At 50.0% G+C, this 16548-nt stretch overlaps 1 protein-coding gene across 2 annotated transcripts in view; it reads left to right on the forward strand.

Moving 5' to 3' along the window:
• Positions 1 to 542: 542 nt before the first annotated feature.
• The window catches only part of adgb (androglobin), a 564769-nt gene continuing 548763 nt past the window's right edge, over positions 543 to 16548 (forward strand). For both annotated transcript variants that reach the window (XM_038805127.1, XM_038805138.1), the window contains exon 1: positions 543 to 633. In XM_038805127.1, the coding sequence (XP_038661055.1) occupies positions 554 to 633 (80 nt within the window). In that variant the 5' untranslated portion in view covers positions 543 to 553. The remainder of the gene's footprint in view (positions 634 to 16548) is intronic.

Raw genomic sequence — 16548 nt, forward strand, 5'->3', positions numbered from 1 at the left:
GTACATGAAGTATTACATGAAGCTACCCCTTTGTTCCCAACAACCTACGTTTCCTGAACTCTGAGATGCCCTTTCTTCCCAAACCACATCCAATATTATATAACTCTATGAGTTAAATCCAGAAGATAATTACCACTCACAGCCACAGGTTATTTTTCCACAGTTGTGCAAACTCATAAAAGTGCTTTCACTTAAAGTCGCGAAGGATGCGAACACAACTTGTAGAGAGAACCAATTGCGGGGAGCAGTGAATAGCTGAGGTGAAGCAAGTAGAAATGGAAGCCCAGCTGGCCTCAGATGAGAAGGATGATGCAGGGCGAGACCAAATGCGCAGAATGGCCTGCACTTCTGCATCCTGTGCCAGATCTAAGATCTGACTAGCTAGTGCCCTACTACTCCCTCTGTCACAAACACCTCTGACTTTGGGTCAACCTGAGCATCTTCCAGTGGGAGCAGCAGAAACAATGAATTGGAGTGACGCTAGGACCCAGCGGAGCAGCAGTGCGGTCGCGTCCCGTTGCCTGGTAACGGCGGAGCCAGCGGCGCCGGGAAGATGTCGAAAAGCAGCAAGAAGCGGGTGGACTCGACTCTGAAAGCCAGTCCGACCCCGGTGCAACAGGTCACCGTGAAAGAGTGAGTGCCTCGTACCGTGGCCCCTCACCCGGTAACCTCCCACCCCGAATCTCCTAACCCCCTCACCCCCCCTCCCCCTCTTCACCCTAACCCCCTCACCCCTAATCCCCCCTCACCCCTAATCCCCCCTCACCCCTAATCCCCCCTCACCCTTAATCCCCCCTCCACCCCGAATACCCCCCTCACCCTCTTCACCCTAACCCCCTCACCCTCTTCACCCTAACCCCCTCACCATCTTCACCCTAACCCCCTCACCCCGAATCCCCCCTCACCCTCTTCACCCCCCTCACCCTCTTCACCCTAACCCTAACCCCCCTCAGCCCTAACCCCCCCCTCAGCCCTAATCCCCCCTCACCCTCTTCACTTAACCCTAAATCCCCCTCCACCCGAATCCTCCCTCACCCCTAATCCCCCCTCACCCTCTTCACCCCCTCACCCTCTTCACCCTAACCCTAACCCCCCTCAGCCCTAACCCCCTCACCCCTAATCCCCCCTCACCCTCTCACCCCCTCACCCCTAATCCCCCCTCACCCTCTTCACCCTAACCCTAACCCCCCTCAGCCCTAACCCCCCCTCAGCCCTAATCCCCCCTCAGCCCTAATCCCCCTCAGCCCTAACCCCCCTCAGCCCTAGCCCCCTCAACCCTATTCCCCCCTCACCCCTAATCCCCCCCTCACCCTCTTCACCCCAACTCCTCCACACCCCTAACCCCTCCTCACCCCTAAACCCCCCTCACCCCAGACCCCCCTCACCCCAGACCCCCCTCACCCCAGCCCCCCCTCACCCCTGAACCCCTCACCCCTGACAGCCCTCACCCCTGACCCCCCTTACCCCTGACCCCCCTCACCTCTGACCCCCCTCACCCGATCCCCCCTCAACGCTGATCCCCCTCATCCCTAATCCCCCCTCAACCCTAAACCCCCCCACCCTTAATCCCCCCTCACCCCTAATTCCCCCTCACCTCTAATCCCCTCACCCCTAATTCCCCCCTCACCCTAATTCCCCCCCTCACCCCTAATTCCCCCCCTCACCCCAAATTCCCCCCCCACCCCAAATTCCCCCCCTCACCCCAATTCCCCCCCTCACCCCAATTCCCCCCCTCACCCCTAATTCCCCCCTCACCCCTAATCCCCCCTCACCCCTAATCCCCCCTCACCCTTAATCCCCCTCACCCCTAATTCCCCCTCACCATTTAATCCCCCCTCACCATTTAATCCCCCCTCACCATTTAATCCCCCCTCACCCCTAATCCCCCCTCACCCCTAATCCCCCCTCACCCCAACCCCCAATCCTCAACCCCTTCACCCCAACCTTACATCTTCTCACCACTAACCTTCAGCCTCTTCATCTTTAACCCCCTCACCCAACCCCTAACCCTCATTCTTCCCTAACCCCTCCCCCCCCCACAAATCACTCCTAACCTTCCATACACCTGTAGTAATGTGGCTCGTTAGGTTGGGTGAGTTCCTGGAGGGTCATGTGACCTGGCTGGAATGCGGGAACCCTGGGGTTGGAGCGCGGTTTCCCAGTTAGTTTGGAGTTTGGAGTCTTGGAACATGGAAGCTTTTATCTCACTTTCTGTATATAGTTTCTTACCTTAATAAATTGTTTATTTGTTAATCCATTTGGTGATCACCCATCTGCCAGGATATTACATTGGTGGCGAGGATCAACCAGCTGTTGCAAAAATTGGGAGAGCAAACTTTGTGTGAAAACTTTCATAGGAAGGATGTGGAAGCATTGGAAAGGGTGCAGGGGAGATTTACCAGGATGTTGCCTTGGATGGAGGGAAGATCTTATGAGGAAAGGCTGAGGGACTTAATGTTGTTTTCGTTAGAGAGAAGAAGGTTGAGAGGTGACTTAATTGAGGCATACAAGATGATCAGAGGATTAGATAGGGTGGACAGTGAGAGTCTTTTTCCTCAGTTGGTGATGGCTAGCACGAGGGGACGTTGCTTTAAATTGAGGGGAGATAGATAGAGGACAGATGTCAGAGGTAGGTTCTTTACTCAGAGAGTAGTAAGGTGTAGAATGCCCTGCCTGCAACAGTAGTGGACTCGCCAACATTAAGGGCATGTAAATGGTCATTGAATAAACATATGGATGATAAGGGAATAATGTAGATGGGCTTTAAGTGGTTTCATAGGTCGGCGCAACATCGAGGGCAGAAGGGCCTGCACTGTGCTGTAATATTCTATGTTCTATTTTGGTGGATTTAGTCAAGGATCATTACCACCTGAAACCCTCGATGATAATGCAACGCTACAAATTCAATTTGAGGCCAAGGGCCCCAGGGGAGATGATTCAGATATTTGTGATGTACCTGAAACAAATGGCTAAACAATGTGAGTTCAGGTCTGCACTCAGTGACATGTTGAGAGACAGGCTGGTCTGTGGTGTTAACCACACGGCCATACAAAAAATATTCCTAGCAGAGGCGAAGATTACCTTGAAGAAGGCATTGTAGGTCGCCCAAGCTATGGAAAGCATCGGAAGGGGCGATGGAGTTGCAGAGCATGCAGACAGGCAAAGTCATTAGGTTTGGCCGCTGGCAGTTATGGCGCTAGAGATGATGGCACAAAATATATGGAGCAAAGAGGCTTGGAACAAAAGAGAGTTCAGAAATATAGGGGGTAGTATTCTCCGTCGGCTGACACTGAAATCGGCAAAGGTGATTAACGAAGAATCAGTTTTGATGCCGAAATTCTCCGGTGCCTCGACAGCGGGGCCAATGCGTTTTACTCTGCACATACAGTAAACGCCTTTTGCATATCGTTAGCAGATCTGACCCAGTATTCTCCAGGACTTTGTGATTCTCTGCCTCCACTGGGGGAATTCCCTGCAGCAAGGTTCATGTATGCTTTCAAAAATCGTGAAACAGGCGCCGTGGCTGATGAAGAGGTACGGAAAGTGTCCAATATCGCCATAGTGTGCTGACAGTTGTTCCGCTGGCTGGGGGGGGGGGGGGGGGGGGCGGTGAGAAACTTCTACCAGGGCTGGGGGGAGTAGCGGGGGCAGCCAGGAGGTAGGCACAGGGTCGTGGTGGATGGTCACGGAGCACCATTGTCACAGAATGCCAGAGAGCCAAGTGGTTGCACATGCCACTGACTGCTTTCTGTAAACCTAATGGCATGGGCCATATGGATGGCCACCAAGCCACTCCTCCTAGGTATCCTCTGGTCCCAGCTGACCCGTCAACGGGATAGCAGTGCTCCAGCGCAACCAGTGTCATCTTGTTGGCTGGGATGAGTGTGTGTGGGGAGTGGAGTGTTAACATGCAGCTGCAGCTTGTCAGCCTCCTGAATCACCACCCTAGCGAATCTGACAGCGATTTCCATTAGAATCGATTGTGTTCTACTTGCTGCTGGTGCTAACCCCATAACGGCCACTGAATTGGTCCAGGCGCGGCACCAGTTTTGCTGTCGTGGAACTCCATGAATTCCGCCCCGCCGTCACACTTAGTCTCCGGAATGGAAAATCTGGCCACGGGAATTTGGTCCGCAGACCAGGAGCTATGAAAAATGCTATCGGTATGGGGGACAACACCCCCAAGGGAGATATAAGTTCAAGGAAGCTATATGTTATGCCTGAACAGAAGTGAGCACATTAGAAGGAAATGCAAGACTGGGCAAAGCCCACACGGGGTCAGTATAAAAAAACTCTGACTCCAGTATACAGTTTTGAGAATAACTCTGAAGACAAATCTGAGGTATACAGTTTTAGCAGTATCAAAGTGGGCAAGGCATTTACGACTGTTTTGATAGTAAATGGTCAGCCACTTAGAATGGAAGTGGACACGGGATCCTTTGCTACAATTGGAGGTGAGCAAATGCATCAGTATCTGCAAGGTGGGGTCCAGCCCCTGAAGTTAAGAAGCACATCAGTCAGGCTAGCCATGTATACTAGGAATGTTAGGAATGACTGCAATGTCCACAAGCTGCTGGGACCAATCAGTTCAACTGCTCCTAATAGTAGTGGAGGGCCAAGGGCTAAGGCTGATGGGCTGGGATTGGCTTTAAAATAAATTAAAATAAATTGGTTGGAGATCTTTCAAATTAATGAAGGAAGTCTATATGATATTTAAAAAAAAATCAGGAGGTTTTCCAAAACGAGTTAGGCAAGATGCAAGGCATTAAAGTAGAGATTTATGTGGATCCAGAGGCCACGCCCAAGGTTTTCAAAGCTTGACCCGCCCCCTATGCCTAAACAAGACGGTTGAGTCTGAACTCAAGCGACTAGAAGAGTTAGATATCATTAAACCTGTACATTTTTTAGAGTAGGCGACTCCAATCTTGCCAATGGTGAAGCCAGATGAATCTATCAGAATATGTGGGGACTACATACTAACTGAAACAGGCAGCTAAATTGGACTGGTACCCAATACCAAGAATTGAAGATTTGTATGCTAAATTAGCAGGAGGTTTAACCTACACCAGACGTGATATGAGTCATGTGTACCAACAATTAGAGTTAAGATGAAACATCTAGGGAATTTGTTACCATAAACACCAACAAAGTACACCTGGCTGCAACTTCAGAGTTTCATCTACCTGTGTGATATTCGAGCGCAGGATGGAAAGCTTACTGCGGGATCTACCCAAGGTGATTGTCTACCTAGATGATGTACTGATTACAGGAGTGTCTAAAGAGGAATACACAGCAATCTCGAATAAGTCTTAAAAATGTTTAAGAAGGCCGAAGTAAGGCTGAAACAAGAAAAGTGTACATTCAAGCTAATGTAGTGGCATACTTAGGATTCAGGGTAGACGCCAAAGGGCTACACCCTATGGAGGAGAGAATCAAAGCCACTAAAGATAGATCGTCCCCCAAAAATACATCAGAATTGAAATCCTTGGTGCACTATTATGGCAGATTTATTCCAAATGTTTCCACATTGGTGGCATCTTTGCACACGCTCCTCGACGCACCAGTGGTATTGGAAAGAGCATCAGAAAGAAGCCTTTGAACAGGTTAAATTAGCTTTACAGTTATCCAGTCTCGGCCCATTTTGACACATCAAAAGTGATAATCATTACCTGTAAAGTGTCCCCTTATGGAACAGGAAGGGGTGATTTTGATCCATAGGATGGAAGATGGTGCCGAAAGGCCTATTGACTATGCTTCGGGGACTTTGACCAGTGCTGAACAAGCTTATTGCCAAATTGAAAAGGAGGGACTTATATGAGTAGACCTGGCTATAACTTCAGAGTCTCATCTACCTGCATGATATTCCAGCGCAGGATGGAAAGCTTACTGCGGGAACGACTCAAGGTGATTGATGTACTGATTACAGGAGTGTCTAAAGAGGAATACACAGCAATCTCAAATAAATCTTAAAAAGTTCCACCAATACCAACAATTCATAGTCGTTACCGATCACAATCCCTTGTCGGGGTTTTTTATATAGTATAAGGCCATTCATCCTGTAGTTTTAGCTAAGGCCCAACGTTGGGCTCTATTATTATCAACATAGGCCGGGCGCACACATTTTGAATGTGGAAGCTTTGAGCCATCTTCCCCTACCTCAGAGTATACCGCCTACATTGGTACCACAAGAGACTGTTCTAGTTTTGCACTTTCTTGATCCGTGTCGGAGGGGCAGATCAAGCTTTGGATCCAAAAGGACCTCTTATTATCTCGAGTCAAGCAGGTGGTCCTTCGTGGTTGGCATTATGATAACCAGTCTGAATTGCTACTGCCCTTTCAGATAAGAAAAGATGAGTTAAGTTGCAACGACGGTGTATCGATGGGTCGATGCAGATGAAAGTAATGCCACAGAAAGCTGCCCCTAGGAAGAACCTAGTATTGTTTCATGGGGAACTGAGGAACAGATGCACCTTCATCTATTGAGAGTCGGCCCATTGATGGCCAAACATCATGCCTCTCTACTGCTGAAGTACCTGTCAGTGAATTGCGTCACTCTCAAAGAATGAACGAGTCCCCTGACCGACTGACCCGATAAGAGACTGTTTTTAGAGCCACTTGTATATTTTTGTAAATAGTTCCCTTATAGGTTCTTGTTTATCTTTCAGGCTCTCCCGATCTTTATACCTAAGGCCTTTTTTTGCAAAGTAGACACAATCATCTCTGACTTTCTATGGGCGGGGAAGGTGCCGAGGGTGGGGAGGACCCTGCTACAGAGGCAGAGGCAGCAGGGGGGGTTGGCGTTGCCAAACCTGCTTCATTATTATTGGGCGGCTAATGTGGGCAAGGTGCGGCGGTGGTGGGAAGGAGAAGGGGTAGAGTGGATTAGGATGGAGGAGGAATCTTGGAAGGGGTCTAGTTTGAGGGCTATGGTGATGGCAGCATTGCCAATGGCTCCGAGTAGGTATTCAGGGGGGCCCAGTGGTGCAGTCCACGGTGAAGATATGGAATCAGCTGAGGAGGCATTTTAGGGTGGAAGGGATGACGGTGCTGACGCCGCTGTGCGAGAATCATGGGTTTGAGCTGGGGTGGGGTGGGGGGGCGGCGAATAGTGTATATAGGAGGTGGAGAGAAGTGGGGCTGGTCAAGCTGAGGGATTTGTATTTGGAGGAAGGGTTCGCCAGTCTGGAGGAGCTCAGGGAGAGGGTAGAGCTGCCGAGGGGTAGTGAGTTCAGATATCTACAGGTTAGGGACTTTGCACGAAAGGTCTGGAAGGGGTTCCCTAGATTGCCGGGATACACCCTGCTGGAGCGACTGCTGCTTCCGGATGTGGAAGGGGAGGGAAGAATTGGGGATATATATAAGTGGTTGGGAGAGCAGGGAGGCGAGCGGGTGCTGAGATCAAGGAGAAATGGAATGCGGAGTTGGGAATGGAGATCAATTGGGGAGTATGGAGTGAGGCACTGCGACGGGTAAACGGGACCTCCTTTTGTGCAAGAGTGAGCCTGATACAATTTAAGGTGGTGCACAGGATGCATATGACTCGGGCGAGAATGAGTGGGTTCTTTCAGGGGATAGCAGATGAGTGTGAGAGGTGTGGGCGGGGACCAGCGAATCATGCGCACATGTTTTGGGGTTGTGAAAAATTGGGAAGATTCTGGGCGGGAGTGTTCGCGGTCTTAGCCAGGAAAGTGGAGGTGGGATTGGACCCGGACCCTTTAAAATGAAAATCGCTTATTGTCACAAGTAGGCTTCAATTGAAGTTACTGTGAAAAGCCCCTAGTCGCCACATTCCGGCGCCTGTTATGGGAGGCTGGTATGGGAATTGAACCGTGCTGCTGGCTGCCTTGGTTTGCTTTCAAAGCCAGCGATTTAGCCCTGTGCTTTGGTGGCGATATTTGGGATCTCAGAGAAGCCGGAGCTCATGGAGAGGAGGAAGGCTGATGTCTTGGCCTTCACCTCTCTGATTGCACGGCGATAAATTTTGCTGGAGTGGCAGTCAGCAACGCCACCGGGGGTAGCAGCATGGTTGGGTGACCTGTATAACTTCCTGCGGTTAGAGAAGATAAAGTATGAGTTAAGGGGCTCAGCTTGGGAGTTTGAGAAAAGGTGGGGGATATTTGTGACCGTGTTTGAGGAGCTATTCATTGCAGGGGGGTGGCGGGGTGGGTGATGGGGAGGTGGGAGTGAAAAAAGAGAAAAATCTGCACAAACTGTATAGTTGATTTTTGGGAAAAATGTTTCCCGGGGTGTTTATTTGCTGTAACCTACTTTGATACAAGTTTGAATAAAATGTGTTTATAAAAAAATAGTTCCCTTATTATTTGAGAATGTTAATTAAGGACTTAAAGGGGGAGGGATGGGCGTGTCCCTATTGGCCAATGGGGATCACGCAAACCCTGAGGGTGGAGTGCGGATTCCCAGTCAGTTAAGAGTTTGGAGTCTTAGAACATGATAACTTCTCTCACTCCCTGCATATAATTTCTGAGGTTAATAAATCACTCATTCGACTTCTGGTGGCGGCCATGATGTGAGTGGTCGCACATTTGGTGGCTCCCGCTTGTGGTGGTTTTTTCGGACCTTTTCCCCAGTTAATGGGTGGATGTGAAGAGGAAAAAAGTTCAGGAGTGCTAGTAGAAGAGAGTGACCGACTGGTGCATGGAGCTGAGGATCAGAAGCGGTCGCAAAAGAGGGGAACAGATTGCAAAAACTGGTGCGGTGCCTGCGACACACGTGGAGATGGCGGAGGTGCGGGAATGGCCCTGCTTCCTCATTGGTCAACAGAGCAGCTGGTGGGCTTCCTGAACGGAAGGTTCACCCAGCAACGTAAGGAGAATCTGGAGGACTTGGCTAGTATGGTGGACTCGATTAAGGCGGTGATCGACCGTGTGGAGACAAGGCTGGAGGCCCAGAGTCAGGTGATTCAGAAGATGGAGGAGGTGGCAGGGGAACACGAAGAGCAGCTCGCCTCGATGGCAGTGGGGATGGGGCTTATGCGGGATCAGCAGAGGCGGCTGCAGGAGAAAGACGAGGACCTGAGAACCGTTCACGCAGGCAGAACATAAGGAGCCGCTGAGGGCAATGGAAGTGCGATTGCACCGTTTCCTGGCCAAGGAGCAGATCTTGAGGTGGGCCAGGCAGACTAGGCGCTGCACCTGGGAGGGCAGTGAAATTCACGTGTACCAGGTCCTGGGTGCAGAGCTGGTCAGGAGGATAGCGAGCTTCAATTAAGGACAAGGTGGCCCTCTTCAAGAAGTAATGAAGTTCAGTGTGCTGTACTCGGCATGCTTGTGGGTGACCTATGAAGGCCGGGAACTATACTTTGGGACGGAGGAGGAGGCGATGGACTTTACCAGAGATAATGGACTGGCAGGAGAGGGAGGACATTGAACTTTGGTGGAGATGCTTTGGTGCTGTGTTTAATCTGTGTTTGGGGCCATTGTTTTGCTTCAGGTTTGTTTCTGTTCTTTGTTGGAAGATGGCGGGGGGTTGTTCTCTTCGATTGGGGTAGGGTTGTTGGTGATTGCACTAGCAGATTGGTTGGACTGGAGGGGTAGGGAAATCAGTGGGGTGTAAGATGCTAGGCACCATGGACGGGTCAGCCAGGCTAACTGGGCGGGCTAGTGTACAGAATCACAGTGGGAGCATGAGCAGAAAGTTAGTGGGGGGCTGGGGGTAGGGGTTGTTGTTTTGGAGATTTAGTGTGGGGGGGAGGGGGCAGGGGGATGTACTGCTGATAGGGGAAGAGCTTCTAAAAGGTAATAGGAGGAGGATCGATGACTGTAGGTGGCCATGGGTGTACCTGGGAAGGTATGGGAAGCTTTGCACAGATGAAGGAGACACAGCCTGAGTGAGTGAGACACAGCCAGAGTGGGAGTTGGAATTTGGTAATTTGGGCAGTGTGGTAATTCGGCGCGGAGTGGGAGGAGGTGCTGTTTCCCTTTTTGTTCTGTTTCCTTTGATTGGCTTTGTAACTGGTAATCAGCAGGGAGAGATCCAAAGTGCATTCCGGGAAGCAGGGAGCACTATGGGAAGGTAGGTGATATAAAATCTTACCCCCAGGTTCCAGCGGCCTTCATTTTTGGGAGCGAGAGAGCCAGGGAGCAGCTTGGGAACAGGTAAGTGATAGATATTCTGCTGTTCTGAGTGATCCGACTGGGGGGGGAAAAAAACTGAAAAGTGACCTCACAGGAAAGCTGTGACCTGATTGTCTGATAGGGAATCTGCACTAAATTTAAAAATTAAACATTGTTAAACTAATTAAACATAATTAATTAATTAATCATAATTTAGAGGGGATCTAAGCCAGAGATCAGAGAGTACTGTATTTAGCTTTCACATTTATACTGGAAATCTCGTGCTAGGAAACATATAGTTAACAGTAATCTTTTAAAAAGAAAATTTTAAAATTTACTAATTAATTAACGCAATGTCAATTAGAGGGGTGCAGTGCTCTGACTGTGGGATGTGGCAGGTCCGGGAGTTTTCCAGCGTCCCCGATGGCTACATCTGCAGAAAGTGCACCCAACTGGAGCTCCTCACAGATAGCATGGTTCGGTTGGAGCAGCAGTTGGATGCACTTAGGAGCATGCAGGTGGCCGAAAGCGTCATAGATAGCAGTTATATAAATGTGGTCACACCCAAGGTGCAGGCAGAGAAATGGGTGACCACCAGAAGGGACAGGCAATCAGTGCAAGAATTCCCTGTGGTTGTCCCCCTCTCGAACAGGTGTACCCCTTTGGATACTGTTGGAGTAATAGCCTATCAGGTGAAAACAGCAGCAGCCAGAGCAGTGGCACCACGGCTGGCTCTGATGTTCAGCTGGGAGGTTCAAAGCTCAGAAGAGCAATAGTCATAGGGGACTCTATAGTCAGGGGAACAGATAGGCGCTTCTGTGGACGTGAAAGACTCCGGGATGGTATGTTGCCTCCCTGGTGCCAGGGTCCAGGCTGTCTCAGAACGGGTAGCGGGCATCCTGAAGATGGAGGGCAAACAGGCAGAGGTCATGGTACATATTGGTACGAACGACATAGGCAGGAAGGGGGATGAGGTCCTGCAGCAGGAGTTCAGGGAGCTAGGCAGAAAGCTAAAAGACAGGACATCAAGGGTTGTAATCTCGGGATTACTCCCTGTGCCAGGTGCCAGTGAGGCTAGAAATAGGAATATAGGGCAGCTAAACACGTGGCTAAACAGCTGGTGTAGGAGGGTGGGTTTCAGTTATCTGGACCACTGGGAGCTCTTCCAGGGCAGGTGTGACCTGTATAAGAAGGACGGGTTGCATCTAAACTGGAGAGGCATAAATATCTTGGCTGCGAGGTTTGTTAGTGTCACACTGGAGGGTTTAACTAGTATGGCAGGGGGGGTGGGTACCGGAGCAAGAGGTCAGAAGGTGAAAAAATTGAGGGAGAACTAGGAAATAGGACCACTATGGCTCTGAGGAAGAGCAGACAGGGAGATGTTGCTGAAAACAGCGGGATTGGTGGCTTGAAGTGCATATGTTTTAATGCAAGAAGTATAACAGGTAAGGCAGATGAACTTAGAGCTTTGATTAGTACTTGGAACGATGATGTTGTTGCCATTACAGAGACCTGGTTGAGGGAAGGACAGGATTGGCAGCTAAACATTCCAGGATTTAGATGTTTCAGGCGGGATAGAGGGGGAGGAAAAAGGGGCGGAGGAGTTGCACTACTGGTTGGGGAGAATATCACAGCTGTACTGCGGGAGGTCACCTCAGTGGGCAGCGAGGCTATATTGGTAGAGATCAAGAATAAGAAGGGTGCAGTCACAATGCTGGGGGTTTACTACAGACCTCCCAACAGCCAGCGGGAGATTGAGGAGCAGATAGGTAGATAGATTTTGGAAAGGAGTAAAAGCAACAGGGTTGTTGCGATGGGAGACTTTAACTTCCCCAATATTGACTGGGACTCACTTAATGCTAGGGGCTTGGACGGGGCAGAGTTTGTAAGGAGCATCCAAGAGGGCTTCTTAAAACAATATGTAGATAGTCCAACTAGGGAAGGGGCTGTACTGGACCTGGTATTGGGGAATGAGCCCGGCCAGGTGGTAGAAGTTTCAGCAGGGGAGCATTTCGGGAACAGTGACCACAATTCAGTAAGTTTTAAAGTGCTTGTGGACAAGGATAAGAGTGGTCCTAGGGTGAATGTGCTAAATTGGGGGAAGGTTAATTGTAACAACATTAGGCGGGAACTGAAGAACATAGATTGGGGGCGGATGTTTGAGGGTAAATCAACATCTGACATGTGGAAGGCTTTCAAATGTCAGTTGAAAGGAATTCAAGACCGGCATGTTCCTGTGAGGAAGAAGGATAAATATGGCAAATTTCGTGATCCTTGGATAACGAGGGATATTGTAGGCCTCGTCAAAAAGAAAAAGGAGGCATTTGTCAGGGCTAGAAGGCTGGGAACAGACAAAGCCTGTGTGGATTATAAGGAAAATTGGAAGGAACTTAAGCAAGGAGTCAGGAGAGCTAAAAAGGATCACGAAAAGTCATTGGCAAATAGGGTTAAGGAAAATCCCAAGGCTTTTTACACGTACATAAAAAGCAAGAGGGTAGCCAGGGAAAGGGTTGGCCCACTGAAGGACAGGGGAGGGAATCTTTGTGTGGAGCTCCAGGAAATGGGCGAGGTACTAAATGAATACTTTGCATCAGTATTCACCAAAGAGAAGGAATTGGTGGATGTTGAGTCTGGCAAAGGGTGTGTAGATAGTCTGGGTCACATTGAGACCCATTGAGATGTTGGCGTCTTGAAAAATATTAAGGTGGATAAGTCCCAAGGGCCTGATGGGATCTACCACAGAATACTGAAGGAGGCAAGAGAGGAAATTGCTGAGGCCAAGACAGTAATCTTTGGATACTCACTGTCTTCAGGTGATATCCTGGAGGATGGAGAATAGCCAATGTTGTTCCTTTGCTTAAGAAAGGTAGCAAAGATAATCCAGGGAACTACAGGCCGGTGAGCCTTACATCAGTGGTATGGAAATTACTGGAGGGAATTCTTCGAGACAGGATCTACTCCCATTTGGAAGCAAGGGGTCGTATTAGCGACAGGCAGCATGGTTTTGTGAAGGGGAGGTCGTGTCTCACTAACTTGATAAGAATTTTTTGAGGAGGTCACAAAGATGATTGATGCAGGTAGGACAGTGGATGTTGTCTATGTGGACTTCAGTAAGGCCTCTGACAAGGTCCCTCATGACAGACTGGTACAAAAGGTGAAGTCACACGGGATCTGAGGTGAGCTGGCAAGATGAATACAGAACTGGCTCGGTCATAGAAGGCAGAGAGTAGCAATGGAAGGGTGCTTTTCTGATTGGAGGACTGTGACTAGTGGTGTTCCGCAGGGATCAGTGCTGGGACCTTTGCTGTTCGTAGTATATATAAATGATTTAGAGGAAAATGTAACTGGTCTGATTAGTAGGTTTGTGGACGACACAAAGGTTGGTGGAATTACGAATAGCAATGAGGACTGTCAGAGGATACAACAGGATTTAGATCGTTTGGACACTTGGGCGGCAAGATGGCAGATGGAGTTTAATTTGGACAAATGTGAGATGATTCATTTTGGAAGGTCTAATACAGGTAGGGAATATGCAGTGAATGGTAGAAACCTTAAGAGTATTGACAGTCAGAGAGATCTTGGTGTACAGGTCCATAGGTCACTGAAAGAGACAACACAGGTGGAGAAGGTAGTCAAGAAGGCATACGGCATGCTTGCTTTCATTGGCCGAGGCATTGAGTATAAAAATTGGCAAGTCATGTTGCAGCTGTATAGAACCTTAGTTAGGCCACACTTGGAGTATAGTGTTCAATTCTGGTCGCCACACTACCATAAGGATGTGGAGGCTTTAAAGAGGGTGCAGAAGAGATTTACCAGGATGCTGCCTGGCATGGAGGGCATTAGCTATGAGGAGAGGTTGAATAAACTTGGTTTGTTCTCACTGGAACGAAGAAGGTTGAGGGGCGACCTGATAGAGGTCTACAAAATGATGAGGGGCATAGACAGAGTGGCTTGTCAGAGACTTTTTCCTCGTGTAGCGGGGTCAAGTACTAGGGGGCATAGGTTTAAGGCGCGAGGGGCAGGGTTTAGAGGAGATGTGTGAGGCAAGTTTTTTACACAGAGGGAAGTGGGTGCCTGGAACTCGCTGTCGGAGCAGGGACGATAGTGACGTTTAAGGGGCATCTTGACAAATACATGAATAGGATGGGAATAGAGGGATACAGACCCCGGAAGTGTAGAAGATTTTAGTTTAGACGGGCAGCATGGTCGGCGCAGGCTTGGAGGGCCGAACGGCCTGTTCCTGTGCTATACTTTTCTTTGTTCTCTGTTCTTTGGGCCGGAGGCTGGCCCAAGAGCGTCTATGGTTAATCGGCAGTGGAGGGGGTGGGAGGAGGAGGAGGAGGAGGAGGAGGAGGAGGGTATGGTGGTCAGGTACCCCCCTGACCAGTCTGATCACTTTGAACGTGCGAGGATTGTATGGGCCGGCCTGTGTTTGCGCATTTAAAAAGATTGAAGGCAGATGTGGCTATGCTACAGGAGACTCACCTAAAGATGGGGGACCAGACTAGACTGAGGAAGGGATGTGTAGGGCAAGTATTTCACTCGGGATTTGATTCAAAAACGAAGCAGGTGGCGATTTTGATCAATAAGTGGTTGGCGTTTGAAGTGGGAAGTATGGTGGCAGATTCTCGGGGGAGGTATGTTATGGTGAGTGGAAAATTGGAGGGGATGCCGGTGGGGTATTAGTGAACATTTATGCCCTGAACTGGTCGACGTTGAATTTATGGGGCGGGAGGTGGGGCAGATCCCCAACCTGGACTCACATTGGTTAATTATGCGGGGGGAGGGGGGGGGGGGGGGTGGACTTTAATACGGTTCTAGATCCGAGACTGGACCGCAAGCTCGAGGTAGGGGAGGGTGTCGGCAGCAACAAAGGAGCTATGGGGGTTCATGGAGCACATGGAGTTTAATTTGGATAAATGTGAGGTGGTGCATTTTGGTAGATCAAATCAGGGCAGGACCTACTCAGTTAATGGTACGGAGTTGGGGAGAGTTACAGAACAAAAAGATCTACGAGTACAGGTTCATAGCTCCTTGAAGGTGGAGGCGCAGGTGGACAGGGTGGTGAAGAAGGCATTCAGCAAGCTAGGTTTTATTGGTCGGAATCCAGGTGGCACGGGAGTGGGAGCAGCTACATAAGCTGAATCTGGGTCGGTTGGTAGAACAGATGAGGGGGCACTTTCGGAGGTGGGATTCGCTCCTGCTGTCATTCACAGGGCGGGTGCAGACAGTGAAGATAACCGTCTTCCTGAGGTTCCTGTTTGTCTTTCAGAGCCTCACAATTTTTATCCCCAATGCTTTCTGTAAAAAAGTACATTTTTTAAAAACTAAGTGGGGGGGTGAGGAGGGGGGCTGGCCCTTCCAAATTTTATAAATTATTATTGGACGACGAATATAGTGATGGTCAGGAAGTGGATTGTGGGGGAGCGGTCGGTTTTGGAGCGGTTTGAGGCGGCCTCATATAAAGACACGAGTTTGGGGGAACTGTTAACGGCACCTCTGCTGTTCCAGCCGGCCAGGTACTCCATAAGCCCAGTAGTAGTGGCAGCTCTGAGGGTGTGGGGACAGTGGAAGCAGCACATGGGATTGGAAACGGCATCGGTGTGAGCACCGATATGTGGTAACCACCAGTTTGTTCCGGGGAGGCCGGATGGGGGATTTCTGAGGTGGCAGCGGGTGGGGATCGAGAGATTTGGATAATCTTTTTATTAATAGGGACTTCCCGAACGTGGTTAAGTTGGAGGAGGAGATTGAGTTGCCAGTTGGGAATGGGTTCTGGTATTTGCAGGTGAGGGACTTTGTGCGGGACTTTGTGCGGAGGCAGGTTTCAACCTTCCCGCACCTGGTGCCCCAGGGCCTCCAGGATAAGGTGGTGTCGAGAGCAGGAGTAGGGGAGGGGAAGGTTTCAGAGATCTACAAGGAATTGATGGAGTGGGAGGGAGCACCGATAGGGGAGGTGAAGGGAAAGTGAGAAGAAGAGCTGGGTGGGGAGTTGGAGGCCGGGGAAGGAGGCCCTGAGGAGAGTTAATGCATCCTCATCTTGTGCCAGGCTCAGTCTGATACAATTCAAGGTGGTCCACAGGGCACACATGACTGCGGCCTGGATGAGCAGGTACTTTGAGGGGCTGGAGGATAGGTGTGGGCGCTGTGCAGAGGGGGGGGTCCCGCAAACTATGTTGGGGGGGGGGGTTGGTGGGGGGTCCCGCAGACTATGTCCATATGTTTTGGGCATGTCCGAGGCTGGGTGGTTTCAGGCAGAGGTTTGCTGCCGTCATGTATGTGCAGCACGGTAGCACAGTGGTTTGCACAGTTGCTTCACAGCTCCAGGGTTCCAGATTTGATACCCGGCTTGGGTCACTGGCTGTGCGAAGCCTGCACGTTCTGCCTGCGTCCTGCGTGGGTTTCCTCCGGTTTCCTCCCATATCCAAAGATGTGCAGGTTAGGTGGATTGGCCATGCTAAATTGCCCTTAGTGA

Source organism: Scyliorhinus canicula, chromosome 1, assembly GCF_902713615.1.
Source record: "Scyliorhinus canicula chromosome 1, sScyCan1.1, whole genome shotgun sequence".
Taxonomy (NCBI): Eukaryota; Metazoa; Chordata; class Chondrichthyes; order Carcharhiniformes; family Scyliorhinidae; genus Scyliorhinus; species Scyliorhinus canicula.